Source organism: Pelodiscus sinensis, chromosome 15 (genome assembly GCF_049634645.1).
Source record: "Pelodiscus sinensis isolate JC-2024 chromosome 15, ASM4963464v1, whole genome shotgun sequence".
Taxonomy (NCBI): Eukaryota; Metazoa; Chordata; order Testudines; family Trionychidae; genus Pelodiscus; species Pelodiscus sinensis.
Genome location: NC_134725.1, coordinates 27972847 through 27996977, shown reverse-complemented (window position 1 = coordinate 27996977; position 24131 = coordinate 27972847). Strand labels below are relative to the sequence as shown.

At 58.5% G+C, this 24131-nt stretch overlaps 2 protein-coding genes across 2 annotated transcripts; one reads left to right on the top strand and one right to left on the bottom strand.

The window, feature by feature from the left end:
- The first annotated feature begins 391 nt into the window (after positions 1-391).
- On the top strand, positions 392-1649 carry LOC142818399 (uncharacterized). The gene is made up of 2 exons (XM_075897761.1): positions 392-853; positions 1049-1649. Exons 1-2 carry the CDS (start codon positions 508-510, stop codon positions 1531-1533), a joined length of 831 nt encoding a protein of 276 aa, XP_075753876.1. The 5' UTR covers positions 392-507; the 3' UTR covers positions 1534-1649.
- A 2067-nt stretch (positions 1650-3716) lies between these two features.
- Positions 3717-10054, bottom strand: LOC142818373 (uncharacterized). Its single transcript, XM_075897748.1, has 10 exons — positions 9507-10054; positions 9113-9216; positions 8678-8800; positions 8058-8125; positions 7550-7655; positions 7182-7277; positions 6909-7013; positions 6385-6520; positions 6061-6155; positions 3717-3746 (listed from the first exon to the last, which is right to left on the bottom strand). Exons 1-10 carry the CDS (start codon positions 9931-9933, stop codon positions 3717-3719), a joined length of 1290 nt encoding a protein of 429 aa, XP_075753863.1. The 5' UTR covers positions 9934-10054.
- Positions 10055-24131: the final 14077 nt, after the last annotated feature.

Genomic DNA, 24131 nt, shown 5'->3' with positions numbered 1-24131 from the left:
TTCGAACTTAATTCGAACTAACGGAGCGCTTAGTTCGAACTAGGTAAACCTCATTTTACGAGGACTAACGCCTAGTTCGAACTAGCTAGTTCGAACTAAGGGCTGTGTAGCCCTTTAGTTCGAACTAGTGGGAGGCTAAGGCTTCCCAGGTTTCCCTGGTGGCCACTCTGGCCAACACCAGGGAAACTCTATTGCCCCCCTCCCGGCCCCGGAGCCCTTAAAGGGCCACGGGCTGGCTACTCACTTTGTGCCAGTTGCAAGGCTGCAAGCACCCGTGCCTGCACAGCCTGCACCTGCCACAGGATGAGCCAGCCATCCGAGGGTTCCCAGCCCTCCACTGCTCCCCACGACCAGCCTGGCGGCTCCCGGGAGCCTGCCCGGGGGTGCAAAAGGCGGGCGCCCGCCTGGTCAAGTGCGGAGATCGTGGACCTCATCGAGGTTTGGGGGGAAGCCTCCAATGTCCACGATCTCCGCACTAGCCACCGGAACGCGGCCGTCTATGGACGCATGGCTGCCAGTCTGGCCGCCAGGGGCCACCAGCGCAGCCGGGAGCAGGTGCGCTGCAAAATTAAGGACTTGCGGCAGTCCTACTCCCGGGCCTGCCTGCCAGGGGCTGACCCGGAGGCCTGCCCCCACTTCCATGCCCTGGACCGCATCCTGGGGCCTCATGCCGTCCCTGCCCCCCGGGACGTGATTGACCCCGGGGCAGAGGGACCGCTCCTGGAGACGGAGGAGGAGGAGGAGGGCTCTGAGAGCCAGGAGCCTGCCGCCAGCCTTCCCAGGACCCGGGACCCCCGAGGCACCCCACAGAGCCGCTCGCCTGCATCTTCAGAGGCCGGGGAGGCGTCCACCTGTGAGTACCCTCGTGTTCCCCTTATGTGTACGGGGGGCTGGGGCGAGAGGGAGCCCCGGGACCGTGCGCCTGGGCCTCGCCCACCACGGAGCAGCAGCTGGGGATCCTGCAGGGGCCCTGGCCTTGCAGAGGGGAGCTGGGTTTCACACACCTGGGCCCCTGGGGTCATTGACCGCTGGTCTTCTTGCACCACAGCTGCAGCACCGGGGCCTGCAGGGCGCACCACACCGCCTGCAGCAGCCGCCCGCGCCCGGGCAAGCAGGACAGCCAGGAACCAGGAGGACTACCAGAGGCGGCATCTCCGGTTCCTGGACCGACAGCTCCGTCTCCAGGACCACTGGGTCCAGGAGGACCTCAGGCTGCGCCAGAGGAGTCTGGAGGCCCTGGAGGAGCAGGGCCGTGCCCTGCGAGGCCACCTCCAGAGCCTGCTGGACCGCTTTCCATTTCCTCCTCCCCCTGCTCCCCCTCTTGCTCCCCCTCTTGCTCCCCCTGCTCCCCCTCTTTCTCCCCCTCTTGCTCCCCCTGCTCCCCCTGCTCCTCCTGCTTCCGCTCCTGCTTCCACTCCTGCTTCCTCCACACCCCCTGTCCTCTCTGCCCCCCCCTCCACAACCATTCCCCACCGACGCCCCCGGACCCGCAGTGTGGCGAGACGGGAGAGGCAGCCGGACTCCCACCCCTGAGCTTTCCTTTCCCTTCCTCCCTTCCCTCCCCTCCCCTTCCAGCTCCCTCGTCCCAGGTTTCCCCCTCCCTTCTCCCACCTTCATTCCTCCCTCCCCCACCCCAGTTCTCTGAAATAAACAGACGTTTTTGTTTGAAAAACAGGTGTCTTTATTGTACAGTAGATAGGGAGGGGAAAGGGGAAGGGGGGGGTAGGGTGGAAGAATGCCCCGGTGGGGCATGCAGGGAGAGGTCAGTCCTCCTCCTCCTCCACCTGGAAGCTCTCCCGCAGGGCTTCCCGGATCCGGATGGCCCCCCGCTGGGCTTCCCGGACGGCGGCGGTGCGGGGCTGACCGTAGTGTCCAGCCATGCGGTCAGCCTCAGCCATCCAGGCTGGCAAGAAAGCCTCCCCCTTCCGCTCACACAAATTGTGGAGCACACAACATGCCGCCACCACGGGAGGGATGTTGTGCTCGGCCAGGTCCAGACGGGTGAGGAGGCATCGAAAGCGGGCTTTCAGTCGCCCGAAGGCCCCCTCCACCACGATGCGGGCCCTGCTCAGCCTGTTATTGAAGGCCTGGCGGGAGGGATTGAGGTGCCCCATGTAGGGCTTCATGAGCCACGGCTGCAGTGGGTAGGCGGCATCCCCCACCAGGCAGACGGGCATGTCCACGTCCCCGACCCTGATGTGGCGGTCGGGGAAGAAGGTCCCGTCCTGCAGCCGCTGGCACACGGAGGAGTTGCGGTACACCCGGGCGTCGTGTGCTTTGCCGGACCAGCCCACATTTATGTCCGTGAACTGTCCCCGGTGGTCACACACGGCCTGCAGGATGACGGAGAAGTACCCCTTGCGGGTCACGTAACGGGACGCCTGGTGTTCCGGGGCACGGATGGGGATGTGCGTCCCGTCGATGGCCCCCCCGCAGTTGGGGAAGCCGAGGGCGCCAAATCCCCGGATGACGGCGTCCGGGTCGGCGAGGCGGACCACCCTGCGGAGCAGCACCCGGTTGATGGCCTTGACCACCTGCGGAGAGAGACACAGCAAAGCGTCAATCAGTGGGGCGCCCGGGTGGCTGGGAGCGTGCGTGTCCTGGCAGTGCCCCGCGCCCCACTCCCGGAAGCAACCCCCCTGGCGGCGTGTACTACGGCCGGGACAGCCCGACCCCTCCGGTGCGGGGCGCTTTCGCCTCCTCCCGCCCCCCCCCTTTGTCCCTGGGGCGGCCCATCCCCTCCTCGCAGCCCCCCTCCCCCCCGGCTCGGTGGCCGACGAGTGCCGTACCTGCATGAGCACCGCTCCGACGGTGGATCTCCCCACGCCGAACTAGTTCCCGACGGATCGGTAGCTGTCCGGCGTGGAGAGCTTCCAGAGGGCGATGGCCACCCGCTTCTGGAGGGGGATGGCGGGCCTCATGCGAGTGTCCCTTCTTTGCAGGGCAGGGGCGAGCCACTCGCAGAGCTCCAGGAAGGTGTCCCTCCTCATTCTAAAGTTCTGGGTCCACTGTCGGTCGTCCCAGCGCTCCAGGACGATGCGGTCCCACCAGTCGCTGCTGGTGTCCAGACGCCAGATGCGGCGGGGCACGCCGGTGCCGGGGCGCCGCCGCAGCTCCTCCACGGCCCCCAGGGCGGCCAGGCGGAGAGGCAGGGGGCTGACGTTCCCCAGGTGGTGCCAGGCAGCCTCGAGCCATTGGTGGCAGGCTTGCAGCAGCAAGTCCAGAACGTGCACCAGAAGGTGCAGGGCGAGCCGTGGCTCCATGTTGCCACCTGCGGCGGTCCCCCCCGAAGGGAAGCACCGACACAGACGGGCACAGAGACCGACGCTTTCCTGTCCCTCGGCGAGGTTGGCAAGCAAGCAGGAAAAGCTGAGAACCGGCTGTCCAGGGGGGTCCCTTTAAGCACGAGCCTCAGATAGCCTCAGACAGCAGCCACACAAAGCAACTGCTGACCTGATGCCCTGCCAGAACCGGTTTCAGCTGCCCTTAAATGCCCCCCTGCGTCCAATCAGTGTGGACGCGCTAGTTCGAACTAGCAAAACACTAGTTCGAACTAGTTTTTAGTTCTAGATGCGCTAGTTCGAACTAGCTTAGTTCGAATTAACTAATTCGAACTAAGTTAGTTCGAACTAGTGCTGTAGTGTAGACGTACCCTTGGGGACTCTCCTCCCTTTGCCCAGGTGGTGTTGGAGGAGCAGGGAAAGACCCAGGTTTGCTCAGGCTGCACCAGGACTTGATGCAAAGTCCTGACAGGAGCCAGCAACGGACACAGCAGCCCAGACCCTCTCGCCTCTCCCCAGTATGGCTGGCAGCTCACAGGGGCGAACCCGCCCTGGGCACAAGGCCTTGGCACCGGCTGCGGGCTCAGGAGGGGGCGGACATGGGACATAAGCGATGCCGAAGGGAGGGGTGTGGGCATTAGAGGCCACTACCATTGCCCCGCCCCCTTCCCCGCACCTACCCCTGCCCCTGTTCTGAGGCCACGCCCCCACTCATTCCACTCCCCCCTCCCTCTGCTGCTTGGGCTCCCCCACCCTCACTCAGGTTCGCTGGCCTGAGGCTGGGGTTACGGTGCAGGATGGCTGGGGAGTGGGGCGCGGGAGAGGCTGCGGGTTGCAGGCTCTGGGACATGTTCAGGGCAGCGATGGGAGTTTGGGTGCAGACTCAGAGGCAGTTAACTGTGGGAGGAGGATCCAACGGGAGGCTGGGGTGTGGGGTGGGGGGTGTCTACCCCAGCTGCCTGAGAGATACTAGACTGACTCTGGTTTCCTTGTGTCTCCCCGGCTGGGCTCTCACTCCCACTTCTCCTCTCAGGGTCCCTGCTGGCTCCCCTGCTCTATCTGAATGCGTCCCTGGCGCCTCCACCCCCCCAAGCCTCACGAATGTGGCCCCGACTGAGACATCTCACTCCCCTGGCACTCCAGCCCCAGCACAGATTAACTCTCCTGGGTTCCAGGGAGAGTGGCATTTGCGGGTCCCTCTCAATCTGAGGGGGGGCCAAAAATGAGGGATCCCCGAACCTCAGTCCTCCCTGTCCCTTCCCCTCACCTCAGTGAGGCTTGTGGGTTTTGGAAGAAGGGTTTTTGTATTTTGCTTTTCTCGTGTGTGGTCCCCAACTGGTTTTTCTGGGGGTCAGTGGCCCTGGAGACAAGAAAGGTTCCTCATCCCTGCCTTTAATAAAGAAAACTTTGAAACCCTTTGTGGTAGACAGAAATTAACATTTTACCTTATTTAAAATGAAGTTTCCTAAAGTTAAAACACCTAATCTGTGTAAACATTCAAATTAAACCAGTCACCCAAGCTCCAGCACTAGCACAATGGCGCCGCGTGATGATGCAATGGACGGTGCGCACCCAGGCTCCTACCCTCAGCTCTCTTCTGCACCCAACCGCCCCGTCCCAGACCCCAAACTCCTCGGTAGAAATGTGGCCCTTGACCACTTGCCAAAATGCCCCCCCCACCCCATTAAAAATTATTGACAAAGCCTGATCCAAATGTTTTTTGAAACGTTATTTAATCAGAATTTAAATACATTCTATACAATTGGGAGGGTTGGGGGGAGGGGGACGCAGCTGCTGGCTCCTCTGCTCCTTGTGCTCTCACTGGCTGTCTTCCTGCTGCAAGGGAAGCAGAATCCGTCACATTCATCCCTGGGGACTCAGGGGTACTGGGCCCCCCCAGCATTTCCACCCTCCTCCCCCCTGCGCTGAGACTTGTTCTGCTCTCTGGTCGCCCCCCGTCAGGCCCGCAGGGTGAGCTTCTGACCCACCCAGCAGGGACGTGGGGTGGGGGCAGCATGAGGAAAGGGGCGGGGGACTCCCTGAGGGGATGGGAAGGAGACCCTGGCCCTGCCCCACTCTCCTGCATCTGCTCCGGCTGCTCACCATGTATCCCAGGAGCTGATGGGCCTGCCCATGCAGGGCGTGGGCCAGGACCAGCCCGGCCTGGCTGGGGCGCCTCAGGGGGGAGCGGGCAGCGAGCAGAGCCTTGTCTAAAAAGCAGTTCTCCTGCTCTGGGGTGAAGAGCTGCCCAAAGACCTGAAATCAAGAGCACGGGAGGTTTCAGCTGACGGCCCAGAGCCCGGCCCCAACTCCTGGGGCTAAAACAGCTTCCTCCTTCTGCAAACTCCCTTCCAGACCCTGCACCCAGACGCTCTCCTCACCCTGCACCCCAACCCCTGCCCCAGGTCACACCTTCCTCCTGCCCCCAAGACCCTCCCAGACCTCACCCCCCTCCGCACAACAGAGCAGCCCTAGGCCACTGGCCAACATCTTGGAGCGACCTCCATCAAAAAGTGTTGCCCCCCCCGCCCTGCTTCCCCTTCTATGGGAGATCCGGGGCAAGGGGCGGCGCTGCCCCTAGGAAGCGCCGCCCCTTTGAAACGCCGGGACAGCGTCACAAAGGGGCAGCGCCGCCCTGTCCACGGCTCGAATAGTCCAGGGAAAATGCATCGACCATTCGATCAGCGACTCCCCGCTTCCCACCCCGCGTCCTACCCGCACGAGGGCCCCAGCCAGCCCCACCCCCGAGCCCTGCCCTGCCCTGGCAGCGCGTCCTTACCTCTCCCACCCTGACGGTGTTGCTATGCGCCAGGACCCATCTCTCCTTATAGTAGTGCCTGCACCACAGGTCCTCTGCCTGGTGGATGTTGAGGCCTGCAAGAGACAAACCAGGGTGATTCTGCTGGCAGGTCTGAGCCCTTCCCCTCCCACGGGTCCCTGCAGGCATCCCTGGGCAAATGGAGGGGCACAGAGGGCAGAAGGGGAACACAGAGGGACGCATCCCCCCTTGGGCCAGTCTGGGGGAAAAGGGCTGGGTCCCCTCCCCCCGCCGCCGGCACCCTCAGGGTGTCCCTGGGGCCCAGGTCCCGGCTGGGTTCCTTACCCCTGTGGTGCAGGAGGAGGCGGTACAGGCTGTGCACCCCCTTCCGGGCCAGCCGGCTGACGTCTTCGGATGGGTCCGAAATAAAAAGGCCCAGCTGGGCCACGTGGTGACCCATCCTCGGCCAGTCGGCGGAGTTCTGAGGGGAGAGAAGAGGGGGGGTCCCTCAGCATCCTGGGGCTGCACGTCCCATGCTAACGGCCGCCGAGGCGGGTCTGAGCTCGGGGACGGACAGAGACACCTCCCGGGGCAGGGCGGGGCGGGGCGGGGCGGGGCCGGCCTCGCGAGGAGACAACCCTGAGCAATGGCCCCGACTGAAGGGTCACTCCGGGGGTGGAACAAGGGGATCCACTGACGGCCACTCCCCAGTCTGGGGCCCAGGTGCCCCCCGGAAAGGCCCAGGGTCGCCCCTCCCCGGGGAAAGGAGAACGCGGCCCATTCCCGGCCCATTCCCAGCTCTGCCTCCCGGGGACGCTCCCAGCCCCGCGCCCTGCAGCCCCAGAGCCCCCGGCTCCGAGGTCACTTACCTCAAACCCCGGGAGGGTGGTGGCGACTCCCAGCAGGGCCGTGGTGCTGCCAAGGGCCCTGGCTCGCTCCTGGGGCAGGCGGGACTCCAGCCACGGGCTCAGGTGCTGGGGGGGAAAGAGGCAGGTCAGGACCCGTAGGGAGGCGCCGGTTCTGGGCAGAGCCTGGGGCTCCTCTCAGACTGTGCCCCCCCCCCCCCCAGCCACTGACACAGCTCCTCTCTCGGCCCCCCGAGGAAGCAGGGACAATGGCCCCGTCCCCCCCACGGGGCTCACCTCCATGATCAGCTGCAGCCTGGCGGTGTCTGGGGACTCGGCGAGGAGGCTTGCCAGTAGGGCCTGGAGGTCGAAGGGAAGGGCCCGGATGAACTGCTGCAAGACAAGGGGGAGCCCTGGGTCAGAGGGGGGTTGGGGAATCCAGGCCACCCGCTGGCCCCGGGGTGCAGCCTTGAGCAGGGTCTGAGCCGCCTCGCAGAGCAGGGAGGAGCCCAGGCTGGGCATGGAAGGGACGGGCCCCCAGGGAGAGCAACGGGAAACCTGGAGGGAAGGATCCAAACCTGCAGCTTCTTCTCTCCCTCTGCCCCCACCCCCACTCCTCTCTGGAGCTCCAGCCCAGCCCGGGAGCAGGGCCCGGAGGGACGTACCTGTGTGTGGATGGGCTCCTGCTGCCAGTCCCCAGACACAGTCTGTCCCACGGCCGCCCTCAGCAGGGGGCTCAGGAGCTGGGCCTGTAGGGGAGGCTGCAAGGTGCTGGCAGGAGAGAGGGGCAGAGACTGTTAATTCAGCAGCAGGGCTGTGTCCAGACTCAGGGGTTTTTTCGGGAAAAGTAGCCTTTTTCCGAAAAAACTTCACCTGCGTCTAGACTGCAGTCGCGTTCTTTCGAAATTAAATCGAAAGAACGCGGCTTTTCTTTCCACGGCGGTAAACCTCATTTCACGAGGAAGAACGCCTGCTTTGGAAAGTGCTTCTTTCGAACGAAGGCGTTCTTCAATGTAACTAGGGCTTCTTCGAAAGAGAGCATCCAGACTCACTGGGTGCTCTCTTTCGAAAGAGGCTTGCAGTCTAGACATAGCCCAGGAGACAGAGACTTTCCCACTCCCTGGTCAGGGGATCTGCTCTGGGGGGGAGTCGGCGGGGGGGGGGGGTCGGTACCTGAGGCTGCAGGCGGCGTTGAGGCAGTCGGCCAAGACCAGTGGGGGGGGGGAGTCCTCCATGATCTCCTGTGAGACCCAAGGAGACAAAGGGGCGTGTGAGGCTGGGGCCCCCAAGAGACGCTCACACGGCCAGCGCCCCCACCCAGCAGGATCCAGCCCCACTGCCTCCCGCTGGCCTGTAGCCCCCCTGCCCGGCACAGGGCCCCTCCCAGCACCCCCCTCCCAAACCGGGACCAGCTCAATCCTTGTCCCCAGGCCGTCTCCTGCCCCTCACTGCCCTGGTGACCAGCCTCTGAACCTCCTCATCCCTGCTCCCCAGGCGCATCCTCAGCAGCCCGCTCTGCTAACCTTCCAGCTCCCCCCCCATGGCCCGGGGAGACCCCTCCCTGTTCCGAATCCCCCTCCCTGTCCAGCACCCCAGACCTGCCCCATTTCTGTGTCCCTCCCTCCTCCAGCATCCCCACCCACCCTCCCCATGTCCACCTCCCCCTCCCCCTCCAGCACTCCTGGCCCCACCCTTCCCATTTCCAGCACCCCCACCCGCCGCCATGGCCCAGGCAGACCCCTGTCCACCCCACGTATCCCCTCCCCTCCTCCCGGCCGCCGCCACTCGCTCACCACGATCCTGGCCATCATGGTGTCCTTGCAGCAGCGCGGCGCCAGGGTGTCCTCGCCCCTTTGGAGGGCGGCGAGGCAGGCGGGGGGGACGGCCAGGAGGAACCGCTGCAGGGCGGCTGGGCTCTGCACCCCAGAGAGAGTCTGTGAGCCTGGGGCCTGCCTGCCCCCCACGGACAGCTGCAGGGCTCAGGCCTCCCAGGAGTGGAGGTGGGAGCTGCCGGTTGTCCAAGCACCCACACTCCCCCCCCAACTGCTTCCTCAGGCTTGTGGGGGCCCAGCTGGTGCATGACAAGAGACCTCAGCTTGGGGGGCCCAGGTCATGCAGGAGAAGGGGCCCCAGGGGGATCCCCAGGGACAAGCCCCTCCCGGAGGGGGGGACGTGCTGGGAAGGGGCCGGACAATCTCGGGTCCCCCCCGTGTGGAGAAGGTTCCTACCGTGTCCCGGGTGTGGAGCTGCTCTTCAATATCATAGATGGCCCCTTCCTCCACCCGGGAGTCCATCCGCTCCTGGCAGAGCTCCGCCGAGGCGCAGGGGGGCTCTGTGCGGGAGGGAAGGGACCAGGGTGACTCCAGCGGCCAGCAGGGGTCACGCGCCCCCATGTCAGGGACCCAGGGCAGGTTGGGCCCCACACGCCCCTCGCAGGGACCCATCCCCCTTCCACCCTCACATCTGCCAACGCCCTCAGCAGAGCCCCCACCAGGAACAAGAGAGCCAAGCAGCAGCTCCCGCCCCATCCATTGCCCTGGCTGCGGGGCAGACACTGGGGCTGCCCCTCCCCCCCCGTGTACTGGGTGAGCCCCTGGGCCCAGCATGTTCACGGCCCCTCACCTGGGTCTGAGCGGCTGCAGGAGGTGGCCCGGCTGCAGCTGGAGGCCCAGGCGCTGCTGCTCACTGAGCTGGACCCACAGCTGCAGGGGCTGGTGCGGAGAGGCTGGGGGCTCCCGGAGACTGGCAGGTCCCCGGGGGCCGGGCAGGGCGATGCCCCCTGGTGGTAATGGGGGCTGGGCTCCTGGGGCAGGTGTTTCTCTCCACAGAGGAGGCCCCAGAGCCACCCTACCCGGCTGCCCCGCTGGGCTGGGTCCCGCCTTCCCAGCCGCCTCTGGAGCCAGGTCCGGAGGGGCCTGGCCGGTGGGCGAGTCGCCCCGAGCTGGTGGGATTCAGCTTCCCCGCCCGCGGGGACGGAGGAGCTGCTTCCCACCGGCCCTGGGGCCATCTTCAGGGCTTTCCGGAACCACAGCCTGATGTGTTTGGCCATGCTGCAAATGAGGGGAGCAAAGGGGAGCTTGGGGCGCAGCCTGCAGAGCGAAATCCAGGGGTTCCAGCGCCCCAGAGCGACTGCCCCCAGCCCCCAAATGGCCCCTTGCTTATCGGCTCGGTCTTGCACAGGCACTTCTGGCCCTTGACCGAGGCCTGGGCCTGCCTGGAACCCAGCCGGCCCCGGGCGGGATCCAAACCCCTGGGGGCTCTTACCTTCTGCAAAACGCTGTCCGGATGTGGAACTCACAGAGGACAAAGCAACTGTGAGCAGGAGAGGCACCAGAGCTAAAGCAACCGGGGGTCTCCAAAGTCCCCTGGGCCCCCCCCCCCTTTTATCAGCCTGAGATGTGGGTTCCTCTGTGAGGTCACCACCTCCCCACCTGCGCTTTGCCTGGTCTGCTGAGGGCTGCCCAAAGCCCCTGTGAGGTCACTGCCCCCCCCACCTCACCCTGCCAGGCAAATGTCCTGCCTCTGGCCACCCCTCTGGGAAGTTGGAGCCATTCCTAGGGGTCCCCCCCACTCCCTGACTGGGCATCCTGCAGCCAGCAGCTCCAGTAGCCCCATAGGCTGCTCCCTGCCCTACACTGCAGGCTTCTTGCACAAGAACTGTTTCACACCGGAGTTCTTGCGCAAAAGGTCTCGTGCAAGAGCACCTCCACCCTGCCATGTGCTTTTGCACAAGAGTGTCCATGGCACTGTGAACGCTTTCTTGTGCAAGAAAGCTCTGATGACCATTTTAGCCATAAAAGTGTCTTGCTCAAGAAGCCCCTGGTGCCCGTCCACGCTGCCTTCTTGCACAACAGCTCTTGCACAAAAGGGGCTTATTCCTCGTGGGGAGAGGAATAACTCCTGTGCAAGAAGCCCTCTTTTCTGATGCTTTACTGCAAATTTACTTGCACAAGAATTCACGTGCAGTGTAGACGCGCCACAAGTTTTTGCACAAGAACAGTTGTTCTTGAGCAAAATGCCTGCAGTGCAGACGTGGCCTTGGTGTCACCCAGCACTGGACTGCCTGGCCAGGAGCAAGAGTTAGAGCCTCCCACTCGCCCCGCTGCCTCTCACGGGCTCCCGTCCGGCCCCAGCCCTGGGCTTTGCCCTAGCGCATCCCAGCAAGGCCTCTGGCCTGCACTAGACCCATTGACATGTGGAGAATCCACCACTGCCCTGGGGCGCTTTTGTCTATGGGACTCGGACTCACAGCTGAGCATGGAGCCTGATTTCTCCCAGGACTTGGGCTCTTTCCTGGCCAGGCCCTGGAACTGGTTCCACCTTTGTCTGCCAGGGACCGATACTGTCTCTCCAGGGAGGCCCTGCAGTGCAGGCACCTTCCTTTCCCCCCTCGGGAGCAGTCATTGTTCTGCACCCCACAAAGCAGTGGGGGGCTCCTGGCTGCCCCAGCTCCAATCTCTGAGCTTCTCTCTCAACGGGGGCCAGGCCTGGAGGCTCTAGTCCCCCTGGGTATGTATTTCTACACTACCCCGCTAGTTCGAACTAGGGGGGTAATGTATGCATACCGAACTTGCTAATGAAGCCCGGGATTTGAATTTCCCGGGCTTCATTAGCATAAAGCCGGCGCCGCCATTTTTAAAAGCTGCCTAGTGCGAACCCCGTGCCGCGCGGCTACACGCGGCACGGGCTAGATAGTTCGGACTACGTAGCCATTCCGAACTATCTGTACTCCTCGTTCCACGGCTCGGGGTTCGCACTAGCCGGCTTTTAAAAATGGTGGCGCCGGCTTTATGCTAATGAAGCCTGGGAAATTCAAATCCCAGGCTTCATTAGCAAGTTCGGTATGCATACATTACCCCCCTAGTTCGAACTAGCGGGGTAGTGTAGACATACCCCCTGAGACTCACTGGTGCTGGCTCACCCCCTGTCCTGCTCGTGGCTCCGTTGTCCTCCTCCCCGCAGCCCCCCCCAGCTGTAAATGCTGCTCACATCAGTTCCCCTTCCCCGTGGCCAGGCCCTGCAGGGCTCTGGGGGCTGGTTTGCTGCCCTCAGCCCTGCAGTAGCCTGCTCCCCAGTTTGCAGCCCCTCCCATCATGTGTGGGGTCTCCTGGTACCGGAGGGAGGACGGGGGCAGACCAGGAAGGTTAATTTGATGTTGCAGCGGCAGGAAGAGGAGGGGTGGCGCAGAGGAGCTGTCAGTACATTATCCCAATACGCCATCCCAGTGCAGGCGTCGCACTCAGCTCTACCTGCAGAGGAGTCTCTATCTGCGGTGAGCAGAAAGGGGGTCTAGGACACACACACAAGTAGCCCCAGAACCACGCAGGAGCAGAGTCGTTCTGCGAAAGGGAGAGGTTTATTGGGTCTGCGAGGGCGGCCGTAGGGGGGTGTCGTGTGTGTGCCACTCATCTCCGTCTGGGCAGCAGCACCGGTCGGGCTCAGAACTGGGCACAGGACCCGACCACGGCACCATCGATCTCCAGTGTATCGATCTGCTGGAAGCCGCGGCAGAGCTGAATTGCAGAACGGCTGCCCATTGGCAAAGACCTTGAAATGCTGGTTCCTGCAGCCGATGGAGAGGAACCCACTCCTCCTGGGGGGAGGAGCAGCCAAGAGAGGGACCCACTCAGACCGGTCTGGCAGCGTGACGTAGTGGAACCAGCGCTGCCTAGGTAGGGTTTTACCTCCCCCCAGTCTGCTTCTGAGACCGAGTTTCCCCCTCTGCCCCATGGGCTAACAACAAGGCACTTTACAAACATTCTCTGTGTCATCGGCATTGTATGAAGGGGGAAACTGAGGTATGGAGCGGCATTTGATTTATATAGCTCAAGCCAGTCCCCACCCCTCTCGGTCTGCAGGAAAAGAAGCCAAGTGCTCTTGTTCCCACTACTCCTCCATTCCCCTGCTTCCACCTGATGTCAAATACACAAAGCTCACTACTTCTTCTTTCCTGCACTTAAGCCAAGCAGATCAGGATGGGGAGGAGACATGAGGGAGCCCCCAGGCTCTTGCTCTCTCTCGCACATACACACACATATATTACTTTAGAAAATGCCAGGTGTGAGCTAGAGGAGAATCTCCATTAACTGTTAGCACTATAGGGCATATGATACATACATACAGCATTTACAGTCCATCCAGCAGAGGGCAACAATACACCCCGCACACATGTAGCTCCCCCTCCTTTTCCAAATGCCCCAAGATTTAAACTACTGGAGACTACCCATTAGCTGTTAGTTGTATAGGAACTATGGGTATGTCTACACTACAAAGTTAATTCGAACTAACAGCCGTTAGTTGGAAGTAACTTTTATAGGTGCTACACATACAAACCACTAGTTTGGACTTAATTCGAACTAGGTAAACCTCATTCTACCAGGAGTAACACCAAATTCGAATTCAGTAGTTGGAATTAAGGGCTGTGTAGCCACTTAATTCGAAGTAGCTGGAGGCCAGCCCTCCCCAGGTTCCCCTGGTGGCTGCTCTGGGCCAAACCAGGAAAACTCCTCTCCTCTCCCCAGCCCTGGGGCCCTTAAAGGGGTAGACTCTGGCCAGACGGCACTTGCCAGAGCCAGCCCTGCCAGCAGTCTCTGCCCCGAACCAGCGGCTGCAGGATGAGCCAGGCAGCCAGTGCCAGCGAGCCGTCCCCCCGCCCAGTCCCCCAGCACCCAGGGGCCAGCCAGGGGCCGTAGATGGCGCGCACCCTCCTGGTCTAGTGTGGAGGTCATGGACCTCATTGAGGTTTGGGGGCAGGCCCCCAGCGTCCATGATCTCTGTACTAGGAGGAGGAACATGGCCCAATAGGCACATGCATGTCTGAAGAGACCTGACATGCTCCTGACCCTGGGGCGGGACCCAGCAGGATGCTTTCCCTCCACACGTCTCCTCTACATGGAGGCAGGGGACATCTCCCCCCCCCCCCGCCCGCCCACCGCCCCGGCCACACTATACATGGCACAGGGACATGGGTGCGGTCTTGGGGCAGCTCCCAGTCCCGGGGAGAGCCAGACATCCTGACCATGGCCTCTGTACAAGCACAGCGGCTCTGACGGTGCAGGGCATGGTCGCCCTCACGTTGCGGGGCGGGGGGAGGGGGCTGGGCATCATCTACTGTGTCCCCAGGGAGAAGTGACCACTCTCTTTCTCTACAGCTGTACCAGCTGCTTGTGCAGGGCGCACCACCCCACCCGGGACATGCTCCCGCACCCATGGCCTGCTCCGGTCCGCCACCACAGAGCAGGAGTACTGGGACCAGCACCTGGGGTCCTTGCGAGCCCTGCACCACACCGTCAAGGCCTGGATGTGGGAAGACCTGCAGCTCCGCCAGGAGCAGCTGGCTGAGGACCGAGCCAGAAATGCAAATCTGCAGGCCCTGCTGCAGAGCATGGTGCCCTGTGCTGATCCTGCACCTGCTGCCCCCCCAACAACTGTCCCTCCTCCCACTCCTGCCCCCCTCCCACCTCTTCCTCCTCAACCCCCACACCCTCCTCCTCCTCAATGTCCACACCCCCCACCTCAACCTCTGCACCCTCCACACCATCCCCCCGGGGACGCCGAGGCCCCCTCCCTTGCCGTGCTGGGAGGCGGTTGGCCCGGCGTCACCCCCACCCCGATCCCTGAGTTTCCCCTCCCCCTCTTTCCCCTTGCTTTCCCCTTCCAGCTCCCTCCTCCCCTCTCCCACACTCTCTCCTGCCCTTTCCTGCCTCCTTTCCCCCTCTCCCCACAGTTTTATTTCCCCTCCCCAGTTTTGTCAAATAAAGAGAGTTTGTATTTTATTTTTTTACATCAGGAAGCGGGGCTAGGGAGGGGTAAGTGGAAGAAGGTGAGGGAGGAATGGGGCATGAGCCCCCGATGGGGAGGACTAGGGTGGCTCTGCGGGCTCCTTGGGGTGGAAGCTCTCCTTCAGAGCCTCCTGGATCCTGACAGTCCCCCGATTGAATTCAAATTAGCTTTTAGGTCTAGATACACTAGTTCAAATTAGCTTAGTTCGAATTAACTAATTCGAATTAAGTTAGTTCGAATTCGTGCTGTAGTGTAGACATTCCCATTAATGACACACTCTTGCAGTTCTGATGCCATGCAACAGAGGGCAACAGACTGCACCGAAAACGTTGCGTATGAAAAAAAAAGCTTATTGAAGTTTTTCTACAATATTTTACCAACATTTTTAAAGCACAAATCGTTTAATTTAAGTTAAATCTTTGCCCTCAACACTTCACGTGCAATGATCTTGGGCATTCCACACAATAATTTAGCATTGAAAGGCGATCTTTTCCTGTGCTTTGCGGTGACAATTTGGATTTGGGCATCCAAATCCAAACTGGCAGGAAAATGTCTATTTGAAACTAAACCTCACACAAGCCATTTGTGCTTCTAACTGACCGTTCTGTCTCCTTTCATTTGCAAAAAACTCAAAACAAAGGAAAATGTCAAATAGAAGCCCAGGTGGGATGATACGTCTGGTGCCTCCTGCCACAGCAACCCCCCACCCAGTGAGTGCAGAGGAGGCAATAACTCACTGGCTGCCGGGTTACGACAGGGGCAGGGAATTCCAGAAGAAACTCGCCCAGCAGAAGGGTTTGGCATTCCCCCTCGGAAAGAGCCACTTTCCTGCCCTGAAAAGACATTTCCAGGCTCAGTCATGCTGGGCAAAGCCCAGGAAAGGGGCATGGAGACAAAGCATCTCATTGGACGAGCCCGCCCCCCCCTGTTGTGTCATCATATTTCCTTTGGCATCCGTTGCCATGTGTGACGGACCGGACCGGGCCGTGTCTGGGCACAGCTGAGGGCATCCGCTCAGGGCGAATTGCTCAAATTCGGGGCTCCTTACAGCCCCCAGACTGGCGACCTTTCCAAACAGGCCACAAACCAGTCCCACGGAGCGCTTCAGCAGCCTGCCTGAAGCCTCCCGAGCAAAACCCCTCCGACACCCCAGCAATATCCGTGCCCCAGATGGCCCCGGGCCTCATACACCGGTGAGGTCACTCGTCAGGTCGGGCCGGTGAACTACGAGATCTATCAACCGGATCGGAAGAAGAAAACCCAAATATTTCATGTAAATTTCCTGAAGCACTGGCGAGAACGGGAGGCCCTGATGATTACCCCCTAGCCAGCGGAGCCCACTCTAGGGCCGGAAATACCTGATCTGGGGGAGGAAAGAGAGCCACAGCTGGGAAACACCCTCTCTGCAACCCAGGTGAAACAAGCACATTGTCTCATAGGGTATGTCGACACTACCCCGCTAGTTCGAACTAGCGGGGTAATGTAGGCATACCGCACTTGCAAATGAAGCCCGGGATTTGAATTTCCCAGGCTTCATTTGCATAAGCCGGCCGGCGCCATTTTTAAAACCCCGCTGGTTCGAACCCCGTGCAGCGCGGCTACACGGGGCACGAACTAGGTAGTTCGAACTAGGCTTCCTAGTTCAAACTACCGTTACTCCTCGTGCACGGGGTTCGAACCAGCGGGGTTTTAAAAATGGCGGCGCCCCGCTTATGCAAATGAAGCCTGGGAAATTCAAATCCCGGGCTTCATCTGCAAGTGCGGTATGCCTACATTACCCTCCTAGTTCGAACTAGGAGGGTAGTGTAGACATACCCAGAGAGACATTTCGAAAGACCTTCACAACCCAACCCGGCCATACTGGGGTAATAACACATAACATTTGGACCCCTCCAGGCCAAGTGGTACGAGAAGGTACTCGGCCTCTCCCCCGCCAGATGCGGAAGGTAGTCGAGGAGGAAGTCCAGTCGATGCTGCAACTGGGAGTGATAGAGCGCTCCCAGAGCGAGTGGCGTAGCCCAATCATCTTGGTGCCGAAACCAGATGGCAGTGTCCGCTTCTGCATCGATTTCAGACGAGTAAATGAAATTTCAAAATTTGACGCCTACCCCATGCCGCGAACAGACGAACTGTTAGAACGCTTGGAGAGAGCCGACTTTATAACCACCCTAGATCTTACAGAGGGATATTAGCAGATCCCCCTGGACTCCGAATCGAGAGAAAAAACTGCCTTTTCAACTCCCCCGGGATTGTTCCATTTTATAAGGATGCCATTCGGACTCCATGGGGCCCCTGTAACATTTCAGCGAATGATGGACCGCTTGCTATCCCCGCATACAGCGTATGCCGCCGCGTACCTAGATGATGTGGTAATTTACAGCCAAGATTGGGAGGAACATCTCGAGCGGGTAGCGGCCGTAATGCGGACATTGCGGGATGACGGCCTGACCACCAATCCCACGAAATGTAAACTTGGCTGGCAGGAAACCACCTACCTCGGGTACCAGCTGGGGTGGGGCCTAGTCCGGCCTCTAGTAGGGAAGGTGGAGGCGGTCCAAAACTAGCCGGCACCCAACTCCAAGAAGAAAGTAAGACAGTTTTTAGGGTTGGCAGGCTACTATCTCCGTTTTGTGCCACACTTTGCAACTCGAGCCGCGCCTCTCACGGCGCTCCTCAAGAAAGACAGTCCTCAAAGGATCAGGTGGTCGCCGGAATGCAAGACAGCTTTTCAGGACCTAAAAGCCGCTGTGTGCAGCGAGCCAGTTCTGTTCAGCCCCGATTTCTCCCGGCCCTTCATTGTCCAGACGGACGCGTCAGACTGCGGACTGGGGGCAGTACTGTCCCAGGAAATTGAGGGAGAAGAACACCCAGTGCTGTATATCAGCCAAAAACTATTTCCTCGAGAGCGCCGCTATGCCGCAATTGAGAAGGAGGCCCTAGCGATAAAGTGGGCCATCGAGGCGCTGCGGTATTACCTCCTTGGAGACTCTTTTATTCTTTTTACAGACCATGCACCCCTACAATGGCTCCATCAGATGCGGGATACCAACAGTCGCATGATGAGATGGTACCTGTCCCTCCAACCGTATGTATTCACAGTGAAACACCGAGCAGGGAGGGACAATGTCGATGTCCTGTCCCGCAGGGAGGAAGAGCAGAATCCCGGTCCCGGAGATTGGGAGCTGGACTTAAGGGGGGAGGAGTGTAGGGGGGTGGAATGGCCACCCACTGAGCCGGAGGCGGAGGAACCCCTCTGGGAGCCATTTTGGGCCCAGCCTAGCCCCGCCCCCTCACCTGACCGGAAGTCAAAGGGCGGGACTAGGACTATAAGAAGGCTGCCTGGGAGCTCAGTCAGGGCCCAGCCAGGATTGTGCACTGGGAGCAGGGTGGGCTCAACCCCCCTTGCAGCAGCAAGCGCCCCACGATCTGCAGGGTGGGAGGCGAGTCCCAGTCCCCGCGATGGCCATGGTGCGAATCCTGAGCAGCGCCACTCGCCTTCCACAGGCATCTGTGGGGACTGGAAGAACCATTTCACAGCGGCGCAGAGCAAGGCCTTCGACGGGATCTACCGGGACCGCATGGGAGGCCTCCTGGGGGCGTTCCCCTGGGATGCGCCCTGGGATTGAACAGTGGGAATAAAGCATCCAGGAGACCACGAGGAGCCAGGGCTGAGTTGCTGGGAGTGGCTGGCTGCCGTGGTTCACACAGCCTATGGGAGGGAATGGCTCCGGCCTGGCAGGATGGACCAGGCTGAGGAGCGTTGCCTGGCTTGGGCATTTCATGCCAGTGCTACCTGCCATGCCCTTGCCCTCCCTCCCACCAGGTTCCATAATCAGCCTGGCCTCTTATTGCCACAGGGAGCACCTCCAGGGTCAGCCTCCAGCCACTGCAGCTCGCTCCCTCGGCCTGTGACACCTCCCTGAACCTTACCGGCACCGCTCTACAGACTGAGGTGCATGTTCTGGGAGTGAGGTGTTGTGTCATCGTCTGCCCTGGAACTCTGGGTGCCTTAAATGCTCTGCTGCTGGGTTCACAGCCTGACACCCATAGCCTCCGACAAGCCCACAGAGCCCTGTGTGCGCCAGCCTGTGGCTTCCTTCTTCCCTCCAGAGCTGAGTTTCCCCCAGGCAGGCTTTTCGCAGGAGTACGAGGTGCAGGCTTCCTGTCTCCTCCTTGCTGGCAGGGCCCATCCCACTTAGCTCTGACTCCTGCACTCCCCACACCGCCAGCCCCCTGCCCTGAAGGACCCGAGCAAGGCCAAGTAAGTCTTCTAGTAAAATATTACAGCTTAAAAAGAGAAGCAATGTTTTGGTAAGAGTGTGAAGGAGAGAGGTACAGATTGGCCTTTCTCACCCTCGTTGTCTGAAGAAACAGTTCAGCATTCAGTAAGTAAAGGGTTCACCCTGGAAAGTGGGTGACCGGGAAGTGTTGGCAGGTAGCCAGGAGAACCAATGGGAAGAACGTGTTAGAGTTGGCTTGAAAGGGAATCTGCCTGCTGCTTTTCCTTTGGGCATTCAAACCAAGAACTGGGGGGAAGGGAGATGAATACCCATGCCTAGAAATGGACTAGACTTTGGAAGTACAAACATGTGAGTAGATAGGGAATGTTTATAGTTATACACAATTTTCTTTGTTTTGGTGTTTAGTTACCCCCCCCCCCCCCCCTTACGCTGTAACTAAAACTGAATCCCAGGGAAGCAATTCTCTGTGTTTTAATCTATTCTTTTCTCAGCTGCTCTATAACACCTAGCAATGAAGTATCCTTTCTCAAGAATATCTTTTTGTTTTGTTAATAAGAACACCCTTTTAAAGACTAGGATCTGATTCTTGTGTCCTGGAAAGTAATAGGAGGTGGGTGAGTGCATGACTAAGACTGAGAGGTCAGCTATCAGAGATTATTGGGTTTTCTTCAAGCTTGCTAGTGGTAGCAGAGCTTGGGATACCCCTCTGAAGAAGTTCCCAGGAGCCAGCATCCCACACCGGCAGCTCCTCATAGTTGTGCCATCCTCAGCTGTGGCATCTCCTGTCTGGGATCGGATATCTCTGCTTGGGAAGAGGGAGGACGTGGCTTTGGAGGTCACTGGGGGGCCTGGTGCTGTGCAGAGGCAGCAGTCGGGCCCCACACACACTCCCCACATCAGTAGGAGCCATGGGGAAGCAGAGCACAACAGAGCAAGTGCATTTGTCCAGTGCTGTATGACTCCGCCATGGCTCCTGCCACACAGAGACTAGCGGGGGCATGACTGCTGCCTCCATGTGGTGCCAGCCCCCCAGTGATCCCCAAAGCTGCATCCTAGGGTACAAGATGCCACGCAGGGAGAGGGCGGGGTGATGGTGGGAAAGAGCAGGGCATGGGGCAGTAATGGACAGGAAGTCCCAGGCCAGATTGTGCAATTGCTCCAGCTGAGGATGGCCCATGGGCTGGGGACAGTGCTGCTGAACACGATCTGGGGGTTATCCAAGATCACAAATGGGCATATGAGTCAACAAGGTAATACAGCTGCAAAAAAGGGTTTGTCTAAACAGGGCTCTGGCTTGTCAGATCTGGGCGGTGCCTGTCCTCCTCCACCGGTCTCAGCTGACGGACTCTGTTGGGTTCTGGCTGCCACACTGTAGGGAAGATGTGGGCCAGGTGGAGCGAGTCCAGGGGAGAGTCACAAAAATGATAAAAGGTGTAAAATACCTGACCCATGAGAACGCCATAGACAGTCTTGAGAAAAGAAAAAGTAGGGAGGGCCGATAACAGGCCTTCCCATGTGTTACGGGCTCTTCTAAAGGGGCTAATGATCACTTGTCTCTATGTCCACTGAAGTTGGACAATGTGTGAGGGACTTTACCTGCACCGAGGGAGATTTAGGGGAACTTTCTGTCCCTAAGGGCAGTTAAGCTCTGGAAGAGGCTCCCAAAGGAGGCTGTGGAATCGCTGTCGCTGGAGGCGTTTAAAAAGAGGCTGGGCAGACACCTGTGAGGAATGGTCCAGGGTGACGTGCTCCCCTCACAGCTCAGACTTGAAGATTTCAGGGGGTTTCTTGACGCCCTGCCCCTCCAGGGCTCTGTGCTTTCTGCCTCGCTGCTCTGAACGAACTCCCCGAAAACATCCATTGAGCTGCCTCATCATCCCTTCCCTCCGTAGCACTCCCCGTCTCCATGACGCCTGCAAAGCCAGGAGAACCCTGGGGCTGATGGTGTGATGAGACCACTGCCTCTCCTGGAGACGATGACTCCTTGTGCTGCCCTCCCAGGCAGTCTGGGCGCTGAACTTCTCTTCACTGATCAGGTGCCCAGCACAGGGAGGTTCTCCTCATGGCGCAGCAAACGGCTTGGCTGGGGCTGTGACAGACCAGACTGTGTCTGGGCACAGCTGAGGGCTTCCGCTCAGGGCGAATTGCTCAACTTCGGGGCTCCTTACAGTCCCCAGACTGGTTACCTCTCCAAACAGGCCACAAACCAGTCTCACAGAGTGCTTCAGCTGCCTGCCTGAAGCCTTACGAGCAAAACCCCTCCGAAACCCCAGCAATATCCGTGCCCCAGATGGCCCCGGGCCTCATACACCGGTGGGGGGGTCTTAGCACCCAATCCCACCTACCCCGAACAAGTACTGTCCGGTTCCAAGAAACCAGCCACAGATCCCTGGTCAATTTACCCTCTGGACCTTACCCACAAATCATGCTGAGCCAATCCTTTAGCATCTAACATCTAAAGGTTTATTATTACAATAAAGAAAAGCATGAGAGTAAGGTTGTTAAAGGATAGTACATTACATGCATCAAATTTCCCGGTTCTCGATGCAGCCTCTAGCAGAGATGTTACAGCTGCTGGCTTACGAGTCCTTGTTGCGCATCCTAGGGTCAGGATGGGCAGACAGTTCTTCCTGGCTCTTCGATCCCTGCACTGCTGCCTCTGGGATGAAGTGCTGAGCTGAGTACCAAGAGGGAGTCGACCACATGGCCTATTTATCCCTCCTTCCTGGTCTCTTCTTGGCTACAGCAGGTCACCTGGCCCATGGCTTATCCCTGTGTTCCCTGCTGGTAGCCACTAGGTATGAGTCACCACTCTTGAGGTGTGTCCTTGGCCTAAAGAGGGCTATTGTTCCAGAGCTTTACTCGTTAGCATATCCATAGGCTGAGCTGCTTTGCCCATAGTTCAACCACATACAGAGAAACATTTGGTATCCACACAAAATTCATGCTTATAACTTCACATACCAACATTATACAATCACATGAATAGCATATATGGAATCAGAAGAAAGTAGGCTTCTACTGGACACCTCACGTGGCCCCCCTTTGTGCCACTTTTGGGGCCAACACCCCCACATGGGTGCAGCAGTGATCTGGCTGCTCCCCTCAACATCCAGTAACATGACTGGGGGCAGGGAGGAAAAGTTGCTTTCCTCTCCCCCACATTGTTTCCTAAAAATCCCCCCTCACTTTCTGTGTCTAGCGTCAGGAGTGAAAGCAACTTAAAATTCTTACAGGTACTGTGGTACCACACCTCCCTTTGTGGAGGTCAAGGCAAGAGCTTGAATCACAGAATCATAGAATAATAGGACTGGAAGGGACCTCAAGAGGTCATCGAGTCCAGCCTCCCGCCCTCAAGGCAGGACCAAGCTCAGTCTACACCATCCCTGACAGATGTCTATCTAACCTGTTCTTAAATAACTCCAGAGAGGGAGATTCCACCACCTCCCTTGGCAATTTATTGCAATATTTGACCACCCTGACAGTTAGGAATTTTTTCCTAATGTCCAATCTAAACCTCCCCTGCTGCACTTTAAGCCCATTACTCCTTGTCCTGTCCTCAGAAACCAAGAGGAACAAATTTTCTCCTTCCTCCTTGTGACACCCTTTTAGATATTTGAAAACCGCTATCATGTCCCCCCTTAATCTTCTTTTTTCCAAAGTAAACAAGCCCAGTTCATGAAGCCTGGCTTCATAGGTCATGTTCTCTAAACCTTTAATCATTCTTGTCGCTCTTCTCTGTACCCTTTCCAATTTCTCCACCTCTTTCTTGAAATGTGGCGCCCAGAACTGGACACAGTACTCCAGCTGAGGCCTAACTAGTGCAGAGTAGAGCGGCAGAATGACTTCACGAGTTTTGCTTACAACACACCTGTTGATACAACCTAGAATCATATTTGCTTTTTTTGCAACAGCATCACACTGTTGACTCATATTCAACTTGTGGTCCACTATGACCCCTAGATCTCTTTCCACCATGCTCCTTCCTAGACAGTCGCTTCCCATCTTGTATGTATGGAACTGATTGTTCCTTCCTAAGTGGAGCACTTTGCATTTCTCTTTATTAAACCTCATCCTGTTTACCTCTGACCATTTCCCTAACTTGCTAAGGTCATTTTGAATTATGTCCCTCTCCTCCAAAGAAGTTGCAACCCCACCCAGTTTGGTATCATCTGCAAACTTAATAAGCGTACTCTCTATCCCAATATCTACATCATTGGTGAAGATATTGAACAGTACGGGTCCCAAAACAGACCCTTGAGGAACTCCACTTGTTATCCCTTTCCAGCAGGATTTAGAACCGTTAACAACAACTCTCTGACTACGGTTACCCAGCCAATTATGCACCCACCTTATCGTGGCCCTATCTAAGTTATATTTGCCTAGTTTATCAATAAGAATATCATGCGAGACCGTATCAAATGCCTTACTAAAGTCTAGGTATATGACATCCACCGCTTCTCCCTTATCCACAAGGCTCGTTATCCTATCAAAGAAAGCTATCAGATTAGTTTGGCGTGACTTGCTCTTCACAAACCCATGCTGGCTATTCCCTATCACTTTATTACCTTCCAAGTGTTTGCATATGATTTCCTTAATTACCTGCTCCATTATCTTCCCTGGGACAGACGTTAAACTGACCGGTCTGTAGTTTCCTGGGTTGTTCTTATTCCCCTTTTTATAGATGGGCACAATATTTGCCCTTTTCCAGTCTTCTGGAATCTCCCCTGTCTGCCATGATTTTTCAAAGATCATAGCTAAAGGCTCAGATAGCTCCTCTATCAGCTCCTTGAGTATCCTGGGATGCATTTCATCAGGAGCTGGTGACTTGCTGACATCTAACTTTCCTAAGTGATTTTTAACTTGTTCTTTGTGTATCCTATCTTCTAAACTTACCCTCTCTCTGCTTGTATTCACTACGTTAGGCACACCTCCAGACTTCTCGGTGAAGACCAAAACAAAGAAGTCATTGAGCATCTCTGCCATTTCCAAGTTTCCTGTTACTGCTTCTCCCTCCTCACTAAGCAGTGGGCCTACCCTGTCCTTGGTCTTCCTCTTGCTTTTAATGTATTTATAAAAGGTCTTCTTGTTTCCCTTTATGCCTGTAGCTAGTTTGATCTCATTTTGTGCCTTTGCCTTTCTAATCTTGCCCCTGCATTCCCGTGTTGCTTGCCTATATTCATCCTTTGTTAGTTGTCCTAGTTTCCATTTTTTATACGACTCC

Coding starts and splice junctions, on each gene's coding strand:
- LOC142818399 (XM_075897761.1), top strand. CDS start 508: ATGGCTGCCAGTCTGGCCGCCAGGGGCCACCAGCGCAGCCGGGAGCAG. Junction 854..1,048: donor GGCCGGGGAGGCGTCCACCT/GTGAGTACCCTC, acceptor CTTGCACCACAG/CTGCAGCACCGGGGCCTGCA.
- LOC142818373 (XM_075897748.1), bottom strand. CDS start 9,933: ATGGCCAAACACATCAGGCTGTGGTTCCGGAAAGCCCTGAAGATGGCC. Junction 8,801..9,112: donor AGCTCCACACCCGGGACACG/GTAGGAACCTTC, acceptor TCTGGGGTGCAG/AGCCCAGCCGCCCTGCAGCG. Junction 6,521..6,908: donor CCACCCTCCCGGGGTTTGAG/GTAAGTGACCTC, acceptor CTCTCCCCTCAG/AACTCCGCCGACTGGCCGAG.